At 40.4% G+C, this 20,453-nt stretch overlaps 1 protein-coding gene and 1 non-coding gene across 2 annotated transcripts; both read right to left on the bottom strand.

Moving 5' to 3' along the window:
• Positions 1–2,934: 2,934 nt before the first annotated feature.
• Positions 2,935–5,685, bottom strand: LOC104733566 (uncharacterized). Its single transcript, XM_087512706.1, has 8 exons — positions 5,425–5,685; positions 5,195–5,343; positions 4,837–5,149; positions 4,680–4,752; positions 4,149–4,507; positions 3,265–3,872; positions 3,073–3,172; positions 2,935–2,961 (listed from the first exon to the last, which is right to left on the bottom strand). Exons 1-8 carry the CDS (start codon positions 5,683–5,685, stop codon positions 2,935–2,937), a joined length of 1,890 nt encoding a protein of 629 aa, XP_087368832.1.
• Positions 5,686–11,857: 6,172 nt separating this feature from the next.
• On the bottom strand, positions 11,858–11,964 carry LOC147944746 (small nucleolar RNA R71). Its single transcript, XR_015558657.1, has one exon. It is a non-coding gene; the product is annotated as a small nucleolar RNA R71 (small nucleolar RNA).
• Positions 11,965–20,453: the final 8,489 nt, after the last annotated feature.

Here is a 20,453-nt window from a genome sequence, read left to right as displayed (position 1 = left end):
CAAGGAGATAAGAGCTGTACTATTAGAGGTTAAAAGAAACGAACATGGGGAACCTTCTGACGCTTCGCATACAGTTTCAGAGAAGAAGTATTCAAAAAAAAAAGAGGGAAAACTATAAAGTTTAGAAGAATGAGTTCAGTAATGGTTATGAAAAAAAAGGGAGAGAAAGTCAGAAACAGGGGATGCGCTGCCACTGCTAAGGTTGATATGACAAATAGCTTAAGGATTTTCTCACTACTTACGTATATTAATTTATGTTGCTATCGTGGTGTGCACAGGGTGATCGGAATAATGATGGTTCGAAGGATGCCATAGATGGTCAACACACTGTAAGTGGTGACTCTTTAGTTGGAGGCCAGGTAATGGACAACAAGATCCTCTTTAGAATACGACTCAATCAACGTAATGGGGGTGTTTATGCTTATGCACCTATCATATACGCTTTATATATTTGACAGTAGGATACAAACCGTACTCATATTAATGAGTGGGTCACCGATAATAACGACTGTGGCCTGAACGAACCATCCCCGGACAATGGAGTTAATGAATGTCGCCAAGATTGTGACGCGGGGGACATTGCTGTCGAGTTATCACCAACTAAAATCGTATCCGATGTAAGTATTTGACACGGAATGGAGATTACAACACTAAATTCGTAATAAAGCATTGTCCACCTTTAATTGAACAGATATTGCTGCAGCTAAATACTAAAATGGAACCTGATCTGCATTGTAACAAAATGGTAGGTCATGAAGTAACCATAAAAGGGATAACCATCTGTGGGTTTCATATATATTCGGTTATTTGTTTATCTCCTCTAATCTACACGTGTGCAAAATTTTGCTTCTAGCAACGGACCTACTACGAACACGCGTCTTAAAAGTTTCATTATTTTGAATAGGAGGATGGGAAAGAACTGCATCAAGAAGGCGGGAAACTCGAGTTCGAGTGGTTTAACAGTAACGGAGGGGACATAAGACGTCAGAAGGTTCCAAGCATTGCCCTAACGTAATTTTGGGGCATGGAGATGATTGCCCTAACGCTGTGGCACAAAAACGGAGAAGAAAACAAAGGACCGTAATTTTGGACGACGTTCTGTTTTACGAGTTGACAAGAAGGTTCCAAGCATTCAACAGGAGCACAGCGAAACGGAATTTCAGATGGGACGAAGTACTCATTGACATCGTCAATGGGGAAAGGATGCACCACGAACCAAGGTTGAAGTGGGTTACAGATGTCGACGTTATATATGCTCCAATGAACTGGAAATCTAAGCATTGGGTAGGAGTGGGCATAAATCTTATAACGAGACATGTTTCCATTTACGATCCTTTGATGACCTCCACCAGAGAAACCCTTGTAACGTCCCGGATCAAGCCGGTGTGTGAGATGATACCGTACCTACTTCAGAGGGTTATCTATGTCAACTACCCTCTCGATCCATTTACCGCTGTAAGGGTTAGCCTAGTAGGACAAAACTTGAGGACGGGAGATTGTGGACCTTTTACTATGAAGTTTTTAGAACTGTTGAGCATGGGTAAACCGATCACTAATTGCTTGAAGATCTGCGACAACAATATTGACAATTTCCGAAAGAAGTTCACGATGGACGTCTACGAAGATGGTATTGGTCCGATAAATTAAGTAGCGAATAAACATTCTTCCTGGTTGTACTTATTACTTTCACGCAGGTGGTCCATATGATCCGTAACAGTCTCTTAGGATGATTATGGTTCGCTGACTTTGAATACAATTTAATTGCCACGCTCATCATATCATAGGATTGCCAGTAGGGACAAGTTAGTGTGCTCATAATGGATAGAAACTAAGCACCAACCATCCACCTAAAAATAAAGTCTATAACGGTAGAAAAACGTACGTCTGTACACAGACCATAATAAGGCCGTTCCTTAGTTGATGGTACGTACATATATGAATATACGTACGTCTGTACACAGACCATAATAAGGCCGTTACTTAGTTGATGGTACGTACACATCTGATAAAGGCCTAACATATACTAATACTGGTTAGAAAGACGTCATAATGATACATATCTACACCCTCCAATATACAAAAAAACACTACACCTGAAGAGGGTTTACAAACAACCGATAGGAGCTATTTGAGTGACCAGCCCTCGGAAAATCTAAGAACGACATCCTCAAATCCCACATGTTACCAAAATAATGACCAAACACGCATCTTCTATTAGCAACACGCGTAAAATCAATCTTCAATTTTGCAAAATCATACTGCTCCGGTAATGGACATGGAACCTCTTCAACTTTTTGATCCCGAGTTGAACTCAGCTTCTGGATAATCTACTGTCTCCGACGTAGCATCTAGTTGGAGAAAGCAGTCTCGGTCTGGGACCTCATCAAACACGTCTGCTGTAAGTTTCATCCTAATAGAAGGCATGGCCGCATCACATAGGCCTGTGTAATTTACTCCAAGAGCTATACACTCTAAGCACTTCAACGTGTACAAACCACAGTCACCTTGTTGATAGTTCTGTGGGAGTGTTTTCACCCGGTAGTAACTAAATGCCGCCGCCCCGATATGCTCATCTTTGTACCTCCGGTTATATGCTTGTATCAAGCGTGGAATCATTTTTGCAAACGGTTTGCACTTCTTTTGTAGACTCTCGTCGGTTCTACCGCTGTTTATGCTATCGTAAACTCTTAGCCTCCGCTGGACTAAGTCAGCTTTGATGGCTACCCAATGGTTGTTATCGAGGTTGTATGGGAAGAGCAGGGTGTCTACATCGTCAACCCACACTTTGTTTGTCATTCTGTATTTTGGCAGCCTTCCCACGTACGTCTCAAAACAACCTTCTCCAAAAACCCATTGATTAGAGGCTTCCATTTTAGGGAATTCGAGTGCCCACATACTAACAAACAAAGGATCGAGAAAAGCAATACGATCTATTTATATGGGGATGGCATTTGCGTCCCCCTAATACGGAACATATGCATACATGTAACCATGTGCTGCAACACGAGTGACATCTATCAGGCATTAGTATACCATAGTTAACTGCGTCAAATGTTATGCTACGAAGCTTACCGCATCCCATAACCAGCCGAATGTTGTAGTTGGCCACAATTGTTTAGGGGTCAGGAGGCGAAAATAAAATTCGGCATTTCCAGTGGAAGGTACTTTAGCCCTGAATACCAAAATTAACAAATCAGTTATAGATCGTAGTCCTCAAATCCGAATATAGACACTAATTATATACAACTCTAAATGAAGACTTACAAATCATCAGTTAGGAAGGACATCAGCTTTGCAATTTTCTCAGGACTTGCCTCACTAAAAGGATCGTACACTGCGGGAGATATGACTACAATGTTGCTTTCACGTCGGGTCATTAATGCAGCTCGCATTGATTCGTCATTAGGGTTGGTGCCCACTGGATCTACTAATAGAAGATCAAGCTCTCTTGATGGAGGAAACACCTTTTGTAACAAATATGCAAAATACATGGCTTTCTCCTTATCTTTCACTGTATGAGACGATGCACGACTCCTGGTCTCATTGGTTAAATCCACAACAGATTCGCACTTTCGATCCGACGAGCGAGGGTTACCACCACTTACTGGATGGATAACATTAATAGGAACGGGTTGAGCACCTGCTCCATCAACTTTGTCATTATACTTTGCTCTTTTATCGCCTTCCTCTGTCTCCCAACTCTGTACTCTTTTGACACGCTGTACACTGTCTACCATCTGCTTTGGAATTCGCTCTACACTGTCCTCTGGTTCGATTTTAATACTCCCAGACCACATTACCTTATCCTTAATGGCTAACGGATTCCTAACACAACTAGCAACTTTATAACCATCCTTGTCCGAATGCTTTATCTGATATAGCCATGACTTGAAACAAAAGACATGTATTTGACGTTATTTACAAGACATTTGAAATATAATATGACGCTGTTAAACTAGAGACAAAGTATACAAATTGCTAAATTGTGTGTACGAAAAAAATCATATATCAAAATAATTACAAAATTAATTATACAACTTCACAAAACTGAAATTGATATTGTTTCCTCGAATATATAAATACAATGACTTCATACTGAACAATAGATATATAATAACAATTTTATCAATATGGTACGCAGATCATACCTCCTCTATTTTTTGTTCGTCATTTCTTAATGTAATAGGTCCTTGCGTATGCGCTCCTCCATCCGTTGTGTTGATAACAACTTTCTTCAATAGTTGAACGTCACTCTCAAAGTTACCCATCCTACTCTCCATACCTTGAAGTTTGAACACAACTTCCGCTATTGCTCTAGAAAACGATATCTGAATATTATCTATTTTCGCCCCTAGTGTTTCAACCATAGTAAATAACCTTCCACTACCATCTTCACCCTGCACACCTGAATGCTTATCTGCAGACGCCTTCTCTGCTGAACATTTGTCCCCAACACTTTCTTTCTGCTCCTTCGCATTATTGGGGACATTACGGATGCTGGTTGGGGCTGTTTCAAGGAAATCATCGTCACTTACCCCTACAACATGTTGCCTCCTCTCCCTCTTCTTCGTATGTTCCCCCTTCCTTTTTTTTACACAATCCCATTCTCTTTCATCCACTTCGCCATTGATCACGTCTAACAGCAGATTATCCAGTTTCTTCTTCAAACCTTCTCCTACACCATACACACAATACTGTCCTGGCCAATCTGGATAACTCCAAAGGTTTAGGTACTAAATGCTTCACCTGAAGCTGCATTTCAGATACCATAACTTTTAATAATCTATCACAAAGAAAAAATGCAGACAAATATGTATACGTAAATTGAAGGCATACCTCCCCATTATTAAGGAGTTTGCTCCCGGATATGAAGGCTTCGATGTCCTTCCTTGGCCTCCCTCCTCTCCACCTTAACAGAGGCAAATCTACACCTTCTCTTACATTCCCGTAGCTAGCCCCCAGCACCTTCACGCTCTCAAATGCCCATATCAGCAATACATGGACACATTCATGGAGGGTATAAGCATTGTTAGGTAACCCAAGGACTTTGATGGAATCAACTAAACTCTTGAATCCAACCCTACCCCATTGAAAACTCTCAAATGCTTCTTCATTCAACGCCCGTTTAGCGTATTCCAGAGGAATCCGACTGTTCCTTGATAAACCAAGCACTCAAACATGAACAAGATACAACCGAGCTATCTGCGTCTTCATTTCATCAGACCACCCACGACAGCTTCTCAAACCCTCAACTAGCTCCTCCCAGTTGGGTCCATTAAAAGCTTTCACCTTTAAAGCCGCCCATAAAGGTGTATGATCGACTTCAAACTCTATTTCATCAATCTTCTCACAATTCAAACCACTAATTTCTTCATATTCATATAGAGAGAACCTCAACGGCTTTCCTCCAACCAAAAACCATACCTCCGAAGGAATGTTTATTGCCAATTGATTGGACAATAGATAATGGATGGTCTTCCCACAAAACAGGTAGTCAGATTCGGCTAGATCCAATAGAACTCCCAGCTGCGAATTCTTTCTTATTTTGTCATACACCTCATCACCAACAAAGCCTTTCAAACCACCAAGATTGGACAAACTACAATCGTGGTGCATGCTTCTCATCGGTAGTGGAAAATTACCAACCCCATACAACCTACTTGGATACCTCTTGCTTGACCCCATATCTACGACAGAAGCTTTAGTTTAGTTATTAATTCAATATCACAAAACATTTGTTGCTTAGATTAGCAACGAAACAACATGAAGTCACACAAATATCTTCCGAAAAACAGAGCTCAACAACATACAGAAAACTAACATACAATATACAAGGCCTACTATGTAATACTCGGGTATAAGAAAACAGTAAGCAATAGAGACTAAACCACGATATAGAAATTTACCTCTGAGCAAATCGCTTTATTTCCCTCCTCCTCTACTTCAAACCACCTCGCCGTCAACTCGCCGTCAGTGGTCCTCCAGCCAAACGTCCTCCACACTGATTCTTTTCACGCCGCAAGCTATCTAAAAATAGCTGATCTCAACCCAACAATCGTAAGACAAACAACACAAAGATTCAAGAGATCGACTTAGGTTTATGATCTTTTTATTTTCCCCTTTTACGATCTTCGTTTTAAAAGAGAATGACATAAATCGTAATAAAACACACAACTCAGATATAGAAGTAATTTGCAAACTTTTATGTGTTATTCTAGTAACACAGAAATCTCAATGTGTTAGTCTAGTAATAAACCTACTTTTATGCAATATTCTAGGTAATTTCCCTTGATTTTTCTGATAAAACCTTTTGATGAGCAAAATTATTTTTTGCAAAGAGATTTGATTTAATAATTATTATGAACAAACTAAACTTGTTTTTAAAGCTGATTTTTAACCTTGAATTTTACAAAGAGATTTAGATTTTCAGCTTTTAAATTTAGATAATATTTGCAGTGAGAACTGATTTATTTTACAAAAGTGTTTAGAGTTCTAGATCTGATTTTTAATTGCTTGAATCCTATTTAACTATTGATTTAATATTTTGTAATTTGCTGAAAAATTTCCTATACCTAGCTTTTTGATCTTCTGAATTTACAACTTTTATTTAATATTTTGCAGTGCTTTTCTTAATTTAAATCAACTTGTTTATCATAATTATAAAACTCTACAATTTATTGCGTAATCTAGAGTCCTTGTGGAATTCGACCCCTAAATACTGTAGTGGTCTCTTAATTTGAGAGAGTAGCTCTAGGGTTTTAATTTGAGCATATCAAATTTTGGCGCCGTTACCGGGGACTCTTTGATCTACCATTAGATTTGAGTTTTTGATTTTGTCTAAATTTTTCTTTTTATTTGAAACTTACACGTTTTTGTTTTCTTTTCTCTTGTGTGTTTCAGGTGCATGCCTCCTAAGCCTAACACTAGAAACAATAAGACTGGTCCAATTTTGAAGCTTTCAAACCAAGAGTTGGGAAAACTTGAGCGTGAGAACCGAAAAGCCACTTGCGCTCCTAAGCCTAACACTAGAAAAATCATTATGATGCGTGATGAGGATGGTGCTTTGAGGGATCAAGAGGGCCACTTGCGCAATGAGCAGGGCCAAAAGCATGATGCATAAAGCATTGTGATTGTTGAAGCTGTTGTTGTCAACGAGCAAGATGCTGTTGGCAACGAGCAAGCTGTTGTCGTTGACGAACAGGCCGATGGTGTCGATCGACACCAACAGGGTATCGGTTGACACCCCCTTCCTGCAGACGGACATGGAGCTGCAAACCACGTCCAAAACCCGGTTCGAGGACAGGAGAACAACCGAGACTTGATCAGGACCATTGATGACTTCAACAGAGCTGACCTGGTTTATCAGAACCGATCTGCAATTGTTCCTCCTCCATTCCAAAGGAATGATTTTGAGCTGAAGCCTGCTTACTTCCAGCTGGTTGGACAGAGACCTTTCTCAAACCTTCCCAATGAGAAGTGATGTTCATATATTTCACCTTGTTTTACCTTAGTTTATTTACATCTTTTGCATGATTTACTATCTAGTTTGGCCATTATTGAGTAGCTTTATGACTGTTTATGCATTAGAGTAGAATTGCATTGCATTTGCATAGTTTTAGCATAAGCAGGTGATTTTGGATCCTAAGGAGCATGGAAGGATGCTGAGGAGGATTAGAGCTATCAAGTGAAGAAGACAAGGAAGTTCGAGCAGAAGTATCAAGGTATGGAAGTCCACTCGACCACAACACTCGACCAGACACTCGACCGTGTGCGGAGAAGCACTCGACCGGCTGGAATAAGCAGAAGAAGAGGTCACTTGACCGAGCACCTGGTCGAGTTGACCGAGCCACCTTCCTATTTTGTCTTCTAGCCATTTTAAGGCTTCCCCTCTCTCCTATATAAACCCCTTGTACTCTATGGCCGCAAGAGAGCCACTTTTCAGAGAAAACAATCTCTAAACCTAGTTTTTACCCTTTTGGGAATATCTACTTTTTGCTTAGATCATTAGCCACTTTTGTATTTTTCTCATAAATCTTTGATACTTGTTGGTTCCATAACTTTCTAAGTATTGAGAATTTGAGTTTGATTTCTTCTTCAATATTGTAGATCTTTGTCTTATCTTTCTAATCATGCAAGTTTCATTGATTCCTGGAATTATGATTTTGTTCATCATGTTTAGTGATTGTGCGTAGTGTGTAGAGATCTTAAGGATGGATTAGGCTGGATAAGGGTTTTGGTTGTTTAGATTGGTCAAGCTTGCTTGTTTATAGATCTCTTCTAGATTAGATGTGATCTATGCTGTTCTTATACTGAGAGGGTAAGGATAGATCTTAAGCTTCTTAGCATCACACCAATATCTAAGTTGTTAGATAAGGCTAATGCTAGAGATTATCATGCTTATCCCAAGAGATTGGTTGTGTAAGGTGATTTTTGACATTAATGATCTAGTTGTTTATTGCCTGCTTTTATATGTTCTTAGCTAGTGAGAACTAGGTATAGGAGTATCTAGGCTTGATTGTTATTGCCATGAGAGTGGATTAGCAAGTATTAGAAGATCATTGTCTAGAGATAGCTCATTGTTGATTGAGGTTTGTTGACCAGTTTAGATAACCTTAGCTTGAATCCAGCCCATGAATCCATCCTTAGGACCTTTCTTTGTTTATTGATTTCTTTGTTTAAATCTTGTTGATTGCTTGCTGTTTGATTTGCTTTCGTTTTCTCTGTTTTGATTGATTGGTTCTGTTTCTGTTCTTCGTATTTGTCCACTCGACCTCCCACTCGATCGAGCATCCGATCGAGTGCTTGCTCGAGCATCATCCATTGTTTTTGTTTATGTTCTGCATTTACTTGCTTCACTTCCTGTTTCATTTCCTGCATCTTTCCTGTTTCATTCCTGTTGCATTCATTTCGTCTCTGTTTGATCATGTTTCATTCTTGTCTTGCATTAGTGTAGTACTTGTTCTTGTTTATTATCATTACTGCTTTGTTTACACTGTTTATTTTGCATTTTGTATCTTGTGTTAGTAGCTTTACATTCCACATTTTATCATTGTCATTAGGTTGCTAGTTAAAAACATTAATCATATTTGGCTTAACTTAGATAAGTGTTCACATTCTGATTGCTTGCATCACACTCATCATGGTTTGTTATCCTTTATGCTACAACTACATAAAGGTAATTGAAACACCTTGCATTCTACCTGTTCATTCATCATCACTATCATCATTCATCACACCATAAAAATACCATGTTTCAATTTGGCGTCGTTGCCGGGGAGTGTTTGTTTGTGACATTTAGGATCTACATAAGTCTAAGATTAAGTTCTATTGCTCCTTTGATCACTACTAAGTCTAAGATCTGCTTGGTTGTTGATGTTCATATATTTTACCCTGTTTTCCCTTAGTTTATTCACATCTTTTGCATCTTTTGCTATCCATTTTGACCATTATTGCATAGCTTTAGGACTGTTCATGCATTACAGTATAGTTGCATTGCATTTGCATCTTTTCTTGCATAAGCAGGTGATTTTGGAGCCTAAGGAGCATGGAAGCAATGCTGAAGAGAAGTGAAGCAATCAAGAGGAGAAAGCAAGGGAGTTAGGGCTGAAGAACCAAGGTCCGGAGTCCCACTCGACTGCCCACTCGACCAGACACTCGAACGTGTGCGGAGAGGGACTCGACCGAGTGGAAGGAACAAAAGAAAAGGCAACTCGACCGGTCACTCAACCGAGCACCGGGTCGAGTTGGCCGAGCCGCCTGGCTATTTTGTCTTTTAGCATTTTTAGGGCTTCCACTCCTTTTCCTATTTAAAGGCCTTGTACCCTGAAGCCACCAGGAGTCCAGCTTTTTAGATATTCTCAAACCTAGTATTTACCCTTTTGGGAATTATTACTTTTTGCACTTTTATTTTCTTAGATCTTGTACCTCCTTGAAGGAGAAGAACAAAAGATTCTTCATATTTGTTGGTTTCATAACTTTCAAAATATTAAGAATTCGAGTTTGATTCCTTCTTCAATATTGTAGATCTTTGCTTTATCTTTCTATTGATACAAGTTTCGACATTTTCTGGGTTTATGATTTCGATGTTCATCATGTGTGATTGTGAGTAGTTTCCTTAGCTCTTAGGGATGGTTTAGGCTGGATGGATGTTGTGGTTGTTTGATTTGGTCAAGCTTGATTGTTGTAGATCTCTTCTAGGCTAGATATTCTTAATGCTGATCATATAACCGAGAGGGTAGGGATTGATCTCAAGCCTCTTAGCATCACACCAATGTCTAAGGTGTATAGATAAGGCTAGATCTAGAGACTATCATGAGGCTTGCTAAGAGATTAGAAGTCTTGTTTGATTTTTGACATATTGCTTAATGCTTGCTTGTATAGGTTCTTTGCTTTGTGAGAACAAGCCTAGAAATATATGAGCTTGATTGTTTTGCCATGAGAGTGGATTAACATGTTCTTAGAGATCATTGTCTAGAGATTAGCTCATATTGATTGAAGTTTGTTGATCAAGTTAGATAACCACAATCTAAAGTCCAGCCCATGAATCCAACCCTAAGACATTCCTTGTTTATTGATTTCCTAGCTTAAATCATGTTGTTTGATTGTTGTTTGATTCGCTTTTGTATTGCTCTGTTTTGCTTGCATTGCTCTATTTTTCGCGTTTAGCCAGCTCGACCCTGTACTCGATCTACACTCGATCGAGTGCATGCTCGAGTTCATCTCCAGAACTCTTGTTTATGATTTACGTTTGTCCTGTCTCATTCCTTGTCTAATTTTAGTTGCATTTCTGTAGTATTCACTTAGTGTCCTGTTCATTACTTGCCTTGCATTAGTTCATTACTTGCATTACTATAGTTTCCATTTCTGTTCTAGTTTCATCATAGCTTTGATTAGTTTGTTCTCTTTACATTTAGCATCTATCTTAGTAGCTTTTACTTTCTGCATTTTACAATTCATCATTAGGTTGTTAGTGACAAACATCCTACATATTTGGCTTGACTTAGACATATATGCACATCCTGATTGCTTGCAAACACTCATTTAGGATTGACACCTCTTATACTACAACAGCATAAGGGGAATTTAAACACCCTGCACTCCACTTGATCATCACATCATACATCATTCATCATTCATTCACCACACCACATAAAGATATTGTTTCAGTTGTTTTGAGTCTCAGGTACCAACTCGACCAACCACTCGACCGTCTGCGCAATCGAGTACCTGATCGAGCCACAACCCGGATTCAGTCAGTCTTCTCGTCTCAGTCGGTTCAGTTTTCAACTCGAGCCAGAGCTCGACCGAGTGCCTGTCCGAGTCAGTGATCGAGTCAGTTGATGCAAACAAGATCCAAGGGTAATCAGAATCTTCAAAGGTACCTTGATCACATCAACCGCCTACCAAGAGACCTGAGACAGCAGAGAACAAGAATCCTCCAAGAACAAGAAAATCAGTTGCTAATGGAGCAACAAAACAATCAAAAGCAAAGGCCAAGGCACATTGGTGCTGGAGATGCACCAAATACACATAACCAAAAAGCTGGTATAGTTCCTCCTCCAGTTGCCAACATCAACTATGAGATCAAGAGTGGTCTAATCACCATGATTCAAGCTAATAAGTTCCATGGTTTGCCAATGGAAGACCCCTTAGACCATCTTGATGAGTTTGATAGGATTTGTGGACTCACCAAGATCAATGGTGTTAGTGAAGATGGCTTCAAGCTTAGGCTGTTTCCTTTCTCACTTGGAGCCAAAGCACATCTATGGAGAAGACACTTCCAACTGGTGCTATCACTACATATGATGCTTGTAGGAAGGCCTTTCTAGCTAAGTTCTTCTCTAGTGCTAGAACTGCAAGGTTGAGGAATGAGATTTCTGGGTTTGCACAAAGGAATAATGAAAGCTTTTGTGAGGCATGGGAGAGATTCAAGGGCTTCCAAACTCAATGTCCACACCATAGATTCAGCAATGAGTCTTTGCTCAGCACCTTATATAGAGGAGTCCTACCTAAGATAAGGATGCTTTTGGACATAGCCTCCAATGGCAATTTCCTCAACAAAAATGTAGAAGAAGGCTGGGAATTGGTAGAGAATCTAGCACAATCAGATGGAAATTATAATGAAGACTATGACAGAAAAGTAAGGTTTGTCTCCAATGATCAAGAGGAGAAGTACAAGAAGGACTTAAAAGTGGTTAATGAGAAGCTAAACAGAATTCTACTTAGCCAACAAAAGACCATTCATTTCATTGGTGAAGAAGAATCTCAAGTTCAAGGGAGAGAGTGTAATGACCCTCACCAAGAGTAGAAATCTCAAAATAAAAGATCGAGGAAACGAACCGGAAAAGACCTAGAAAGAAGAGGAAGGAAAATAAAGAAGAATGACCCAAGGAAGTCCGAGGAAATATTTGTGAGTCGGAGGATGACCAAGCCAAGACAGGAGTACCGGATGCATGGTCGAGACCCTAAAATTCGTCGAGAGAGTGTCGAGAAAATTGGTCGAAGAAATTCGTCGAGAAGGTCGAGAAAACTCGTCGAGGGAATCTGTCGAGAAGACCCGAGAGAATTGTCGAGGACTCGAGGAAGTTTCCGAGTACCCGAGAGAATTGTCGAGGACACGAGGAAGTTGCCGAGTACCCGAGAGAATTGTCGAGAGCCCGAGGAAGTTGCCCAGTACCCGAGAAAGTAGTCGAAGTTGCCCGAGACGTATCGCCGAGGCGTACTGTCTGAATTGCCCGAGAGATTTCCGAGTATTGCCGAACGGAGCGTCCGAACGATCGAGAAAATAGTCTGAATGGGACGAGAATCGCCAGAAGGAACGTCGAAGTTGCCAGACGAAGGATTGAGTATTTTGGGAAAATTATTATTTTCTCAAAATTTCGACCAATAAGAATCAAGGAAAGTGGAGGGATTAATTTAATTAAGGAGGAGTTAGTGGAGGAATTAAAAATTCAAGGAGATTAAGAGAGATAGTGGAGGATTAACTTAATCAAGGAGATTAAGGAAGATGGCGGAATTCTATTGGCCAAAGTTAAACACAATTAAGTGTTAATTGGCATGCACTAATAGAGAGTTTTACATGCACTAATATAAAGATTAATGGCGAGCAGCTATTGGGGGTGAGATACACGCTCAACATGCAAGGAGGGAGAGAGCCACTTGTCAAGAAGCACTAAGAGAAAGAAGAGAATTTTGGAGCCTATAAATAGAGGATACTCGACCTCATTTTTGTGTTTAGCTCAAAAACACTCAGAACACTTAAGTTTTTTTTAGAGAAAGAAAGAGGCGAAAAAGAGAGAGTTGTCGAGGAAGATCAAGAGGAGAAATCATCGACGGTTGCGTCTAGAAAAGACCAAGAAAGATCGACAGCTGTGTTGAAGAGAGATCGAGGAGATAAGCGGTTGCGGTCGAAGAGGCGGGAAGCTGATCGACGTGAAGACTGTCTGATCAAGTGGTGCAGTGAGATCCCGTAGCTATCGACGCGTGAAGGAGGTGAGTTCTGCGGTAATGCATGTAGGATATACGTATGAAAATTGTGGTTTAAATTGGTTGCATGCGTAGGTTTGGTAGGAGTCATGTTAGTGGAATGTTTAAATGCACATCTAACATGAACGACCATGCAAATGAAGTGTAATACATTTTAAGTAAACTTGGACATGCTTAAAATTTGGAAATGGATGCATGCATGATCGAACCGAGTTTTTTTTTACTTGAATTTATTCTTGTTTAAAAACCGGTTCCATGCATGATTAAGTGGCTAAGTATTTTGCAATGTGTTGCATAATTTTTTTTTAAATCGAAGTTAGAACATGTTTAAATGAACCTTAAGGATTTAAATGGTTAAATCGAATAGGTCGCATGTAAAGTTGGATTTAAGGATTTGAAGAGGGTAAATTTTAAACGGTTGCATGCTTATTAGAACTTGTTGCATTAACCTGCTTAAGTTGATTATTTTGGTTGCATGCACATTGAATAATCTTAAGTTGCATGAATTGCATTTCTTGCTTCTTGTTGATTATTGCATGTTATATTCTTGCTTGATTTCACGCCATCGTGCTTGGTTTATCAAGGCTTGAAATTGTGGTTGTGTGTTGGTTTTAGCTTAGTCTCTTGAATTTGTTTCTTGAGTCTTGGCTAGGATTGTGTCGATCTTCTGTTCCAAGAGCGGATGTCTTGCGAGAGTTCTCAACGACCACTCGCGCGAGACAATGTTACGGTTGGCTAGCTACCAACGTAACCGCTACATGACGATGTAGCTCTTTGTGGGTTTATGCCGGTGAACTTTGTGGTCTCGGCATGGGAAGTGTTGGAACGGAACATACTATCGAAGGGCCCTAGGTGTAAAAAGTCTAGAGTATTCAAGCTTCCCTTGTTTATGTCTAGTCGTCTTTGCATGTTGCGTGTTGTCTAAGAGTCTATGGTATTTCAAGTTTCCTTGTCATATGCTAGACGTCTTAGTAAGTGGTGAATGGGAGGTAAGAGTCTAAGGTCCAAGTAGTCCCTTGTTTCCTTAGGTCATCTTTCTCGTATGGCAGCAAGTTTGGATCGTTCGAATTAAGTCGTAGTGATCTAACCTCTCTTGCATGTTTATTGTTTGAATTGCTTCCGCTAAGCTTTTGTTGCGTTGCTTTGGTAACTTGCTATTTTGTTACAACTTGCTGGTTTTCTTTGCTTGCTGGGGTAGTCGGGTTGGGAAAGTAGAATCCTGTTTAGGATGAAGGGGTACCCAGGATCACTGAGTAATCTTAGATTACTCATGATATTATTTGTGTCTTGCAGGGAAGCTTAAGTGAGTTTAGAGCCGGAGCGAACGTTAGGGTGCCGGATAGGGTTTTCTTGTGTTTCATGTAAAACCCTATGTTTTCCTAAACGATTATTGTATAATTTTCCGACTATCTATGTATATTGCTTTAATGATTTATTTACGATGTAATATTTTGTTAAAGTAATATATAATCAGTTTTTGGAGAAAACATGGCAAGTTGCAAATGATACTCGGCCTTGTCCGGGCTAACACAACGCACCAGGCCGCGAGGGTTGCAAAGCCTAAGTAAACTCGGCTGCGGGTGGGATCGTGCTAGGAAGGACCGATCGGGAAGTCTGCAGCTTCCGTCCCTGGACCAGATCACCTCGGCGCAATTCCGCAAGTGGCGTCCAGTGGCTGTCCGACGGCCTTCGTGGTCATAGGACGGTTCGGGGGCGTTACAGAGAGAGTTGGCTGAGATTTGCTACATGCAAAATCAAGGAGGGTTCAAGGGCTGCAATCAATTCAAGAACAACAACCTCTCCTATAGAAGCACCAATGTAGCCAATCTTCAAGATCAAGTTGATCCACCTCTACAGCCTCAACAACAATACAACTATGCACCCAAGCAACAACACCAAGGGTTCCAGCCTCAATTGTGTCCCCCTCCAGGGTTTCAGACCTCCCAAGGCCAAGAACCAGATTTGAGAGCTATGATGCAGCAAATGTTACTTGGGCAAGCAAATGGGCAGATTGAGGATGCAAAGAAGTTTGCTGAGCTGAACCAAAAGCTGACTTCTCAATATAATGATTTCAACATCAAGTTTGAAAGTCTGAACTCTAAAGTGAAGTACATGGATAGCCATATTGCTTCTACTTCAGCTCCTAAGCCTAATCAACTTCCTGGAAAAGCTATTCAAAACCCAAGGGAGTTTACTGCTAAAGATATTCATCTCTGTGAGAAAGCTGTCACTAAGGACAATGAGGTTCAAGCTGGGGAGGATTCTTTACTAATTGAAGCCCAGAGTAAAGGTTTTACACAGCAGACTGAAGCCGTCAAAGCACTCGACCATGTGCTCGACCACACACACGATCGTGTACCTGATCGAGTGACCAATCGAGTTATTGCAGCGGAAGCTGTTAAGCCTGTTAGATACATTCCTCCTGCTTACAAACCACCTCTGCCATTCCCAAGACGTTTCAAGGAACAAAAGCTGAAGGAACTCAGGGAGATAATTGAAAGAAGGGAAGTGATGGCTTTGCAACAAGAAGAAGTCATTGAAAAGAAAGAAGAAGAGAGAGGACCTGCCTTGGAACACTATGCTCCATATCCTCTCTACAAAGGCATGCTACTTGACATATCCAAGCAGAAAGCTCAGAATCAAGATAGGAGAGATCAAGAGGAGATTGAGACAGCTATTGTTCCAACAAAATTTGAAGATCCAGGGCCATTCAATCTACCTTGTTCCATCAGCTACCTACACTTCAACAAATGCTTGTGTGATCTAGGAGCATATGTTAGTGTCATGCCATACTCTATAGCAGAAAAGCTTGGGTACACTGAATTCAAGCCAAGCAATCTCTACATAAGTCTAGCTGATGGTTCACACAAGGATGTGGTTGGTAAATTGGAGAGCCTCTTAGTCAAGATAGGCAAGGCAAGAATTCTCACTGATTTCATCATTATAAAGATGGATAAGGAGTTAGAGGATCCAATCTTGCTTGGGAGACCATTCCTTGCCACAGCAGGAGCAGTCATTGATGTTAAGGAAGGGCTGATAAGGTTGAACATAGCCGAAGGTTTGACCATGAACTTTGATATTACAAATCCATCTAACCAACCAACCATTGGAGGTCAACCATTTAAGATTGAAGATAAGGCTGATTTTGGGGTTTCAAGGGAAGAAGAGACTTCAAAAGCAAATGTCTCATTTCATGAGGAATCAGTTCAACATCTCAAGGATTTAGTTTAAGAGTTAACTGGTTTAGTGAAGGATCTTCAAGTGCAAATCAACAAGAGGTCTTTGAAGAAGGAAAGACCAAGACTCAAGCTTAAGAAGAAACAAAGTTCAAGTGTTAAGGAGTTAGTGATCAAGAAGCAACACCAAAAAGATCAAGTTGAGCCAGGGGGATTTCATCACCTCCTTGGACTCTAAACCAAGCCTGAAAAGGCATCAAAAATCAAACTTAGTGACTCTAAACAAGCTCACTAGGGAGGAAGTCCCTAAGGTATCATTGTACATATGTTTAATTTTCCTTGTAGTTTTGAACTTTTTGTCTAATGTTTGTGTTGGGCAGGCCATTTTATGAGAGTGTAGATGGATTTGGAGAAAATTGGACTTGTAGAAATGAATTTGGGAAGCCACTCGACCAGCCCATGAGAGGTACTCGATCGAGCAGCACCAAAGCCCAAGCCCACTCGGTTCAAGTTTGTCTTGCACGATTGAGTGGAGGGAGAAAGGAGTTTGAAATTCAAATTTTGGTCAAGCTCTCGACCATCACCCTTGTCTCCTTGTCCCCTTAGCTTCTTTATAAAGAGATAAACTCGATCCTATGCTTCTCACACTCTCTCATTTGCTTAAAAAAATCAAAATCTAGCTTAAAACCTCTCTCAAGTTCATCTTCTTTCTTAAGCTTAGTTTTTTTGGTTTTTGGGTTACTAACCTATTAACTTTGAGCTTTGAGTCTATTCCTTTCAGTTCTCTTTCAAAATGTCTTCAAGGTCTACAACAACATCACGACAAGCTGTTATTCGTGAAGCTGAAGGCAAGAAAGCTGCTGATCGCTTCTTGGATCGTCGTGATGCTCAACCCGCATCAAGAAGAGAAGCTGGTGGAAGCACTCGATCACCCACTCGAGCAGGCAAACGACCGAGTGCTGGTTCGAGTAGGCGGTCGAGTGGCGTAACAAAGAAGAAACATCAACCAGTTGAGGAAGATCCAGAGCGAACTGAGAGTGAGGAGGAGATGGAGTTCACTCTTCAAGAACACATGAGGAGGAAAAAAGCAAGAGGGAAGAGGCCAGCTGCTGAAGAACAAAAAGAAGAGGTTGAAAGTGAGGAAGAAGATGAAGAAGAGGAAGAAGAATCTGGTGGTTTAACTCCAAGACAGCTCTATGAAGCTTTCATGAGGATGAACTTCCAAGGAACAAGATATCCACACAAGGAGACCATGGAGAAGCTGGGGATTGCTGAAGATGTAGAGTTTCTCTTTGGGAAGTGCAATCTACGCAAGTTCATGGGATTGCGCATGGAAGGGTATAGAGAAGAGAGCTGTGAGTTCTTAGCCACCATCAAGTTGCACTTCTTCCCAAGGATGGATAAAGAGTTGGGAGGTGGTTATTGTGACTTCACCATCAAGGGAAAGAAATATGAGCTTTCATTCAAGAAGATAGCCAATATTTATGGATTTGAAGTTGGTAGTGAAAAGAATATGGTTATACCAAGGGAAGAGCTCTTTGCTGTTTGGGAAACCATTGGAGATAGCAACATCTACTCATCCTCCAGGACCAAGAGTTCCAAGATAAGAAGCCCAGTTTTGAGGTATTTTCACAAGGCCCTAGCAAATACATTTTTTGCTAGGAAGGAAACTGTAAATCTTAATGAAGGAAAACTCAAGATAATTGATGTAGTCCTTTATGGAATCATCACTCAAGCAAGGGATGGAACCATTATCCTTGGGAGCAGTGTGGAGACAGATTTTGCTATGGTCCTCATTGATCAATTAACCTACTATAGGAGTTGGGTGAGCAAGCTGCACAAGAAAGGCTCAACTGGAGTTCCAACCATTGGAGGCATCATCACTCCAATGCTAGTAGCTGCCAAAGTACCACTTAAAGGAGAGAAGGCCAAGCCAAGATGGATTGACACCAACTACCTCACCTCCACTCTCATTCTAGCTAAGGAGATGCACAATGGGAAGCACTTCTTCAACTTTGAGCATCCAACACTAGGGAAGACTCAGCTTGTTCTACCTAATCAAGCTCTCACCACCATAAGAGAAGGGCTAAACATAGACTTTTGGCCAGCTGTTGAGTTTTTGTTTGATGGTACAGCCCAAGTGAGAGAAGATCAAGCTGGAGATGTGGAGATGGCTGATGGGGAAGAACACTTTTATTTTGAAGATTATGAGCCAAATCCAAGAGATAGTAGAGGAGTGAGAGAGACTAGCAAGAGGTTGACACTTCTACAAAAGTGGAACAAGTGGCATGTCAATAATTTTGACAAGTTGAAGAAGAAGGTGGGAAGGATGACTAAGTCCATCAAGGGTTTAAAGAAGGAGATTGCTATATTGAAGAGTGGAAATTCATCACCAAGCCCATCTAGCTCATTGAGGAGGAGTAGCTCAACTAGAGCATTGTCTAGAGCTGAAAAAACGGTGGAACCAGCAAGAGCCTCGCTGCATGAGCCTATTCAGAGGAGGAGAGGTTCAAGTCGCCCAGAACAACAGTTTCCAAGGCACTCGACCGGATCACTCGAGCACCCACTCGACCGAGCACCTCCAATGCACTCGGCCGAGTACCTGCCCATACCTCTCTATGGTTTCCCAGCTCCAGCTGGTTATCCAAGCTATCCCTATGGCCAAGCTTACCCTCCCTTCCCACCACAATATTTCATGGACCCAGCCATCATGCAGCAATACTTTGGGCAACAAGGTCAACAAATTTTTCCAACACCACCAACTCGACCAACCTACTCGACCGAGTGCCAATCGATGGCTATAGTCGAGTTGCCTCCTTCTCCACATCCAAGTCAACAACAAGACCCCAACTACACATATGAAAGCATGAATGAGGATGTGGACAGCTTCTTCCACAACCCATAAGGTACCAACATCACCTCTCCATTGTTTATACCATTGCATCTCTAGTTTTATTTTGTTTTAAGTCTTGAATCCTCTTACAAATTTCTCTTACACAGTGGACTGTGTAATTTAAGTTTGGGGGAAGGTTTGAGATAGTATTTGATGTTGTGTTTTGTTTTCTTATTTCAAATTTTAGCATTATCATGTTAGTATTTGCATTTCATCTAAGGCATAGAAAAAACAAAAAAAAATTTGATATTTTTTGCAAAAATCTTTATAAAAAAAAGAGTGTTCATGTAGTTTGCATTGCATATTAGGATCTTGTTTAGCATGATTCATATAGGACTGTATCATATTTTTGCATTAGGGATCTATGATGAGTTTTGCCTTCTTAGCTTCTTTAAATTCACTAAACTAGGATCAATGCCCAAGTTAATAGTACTTTGATGCTAGTTGAGTAGCTAGAAGCATAAGATTTAACCAAGCCTTGAATTACTAAACTGCATTATGGTCTAAATTGAAGCATGTTATGATTTGATGCCATTTCCTATTTATAAGAACCTAATATTGACTTTTAATTATCAATTTGTGCATTGCTTTAAACTCATGGATACCATATACATATTTGGATCATCTTTCTTCTTTGTTACCACTCTTGTTGATCCAAGTAGCTGATTTAATCATTAAAAATCGGTTTCCCCTACCCTTAACCAATCCTTCTTTCAAGCCATGTTTATTCTTGTGTGTGTGAGGCCTATTTGGGATTGAACTTGGTAGAAAGTGTTAGATTTGAGCTGACAAGAGTAAAGCCTTGTGTAGTTCTAGTTTGCAATTTTCAAACTAGATAGGACTAGGTGGTTTAATTGTTGGGTTTGAGACTTGGTTGTTTTGAAAAAGAAAAGAAAAGA

The sequence above is a fragment of the Camelina sativa genome, chromosome 5 (assembly GCF_030686135.1).
Source record: "Camelina sativa cultivar CO46 ecotype springtype chromosome 5, ASM3068613v1".
In the NCBI taxonomy this organism is placed as follows: Eukaryota; Viridiplantae; Streptophyta; class Magnoliopsida; order Brassicales; family Brassicaceae; genus Camelina; species Camelina sativa.
This window is presented reverse-complemented; position numbering and strand designations above follow the sequence as displayed.

Coding starts and splice junctions, on each gene's coding strand:
- LOC104733566 (XM_087512706.1), bottom strand. CDS start 5,685: ATGGGGTCAAGCAAGAGGTATCCAAGTAGGTTGTATGGGGTTGGTAAT. Junction 3,873..4,148: donor ACGAACAAAAAATAGAGGAG/GTATGATCTGCG, acceptor TGGCTATATCAG/ATAAAGCATTCGGACAAGGA. Junction 2,962..3,072: donor TCGGCTGGTTATGGGATGCG/GTAAGCTTCGTA, acceptor GTTCCGTATTAG/GGGGACGCAAATGCCATCCC.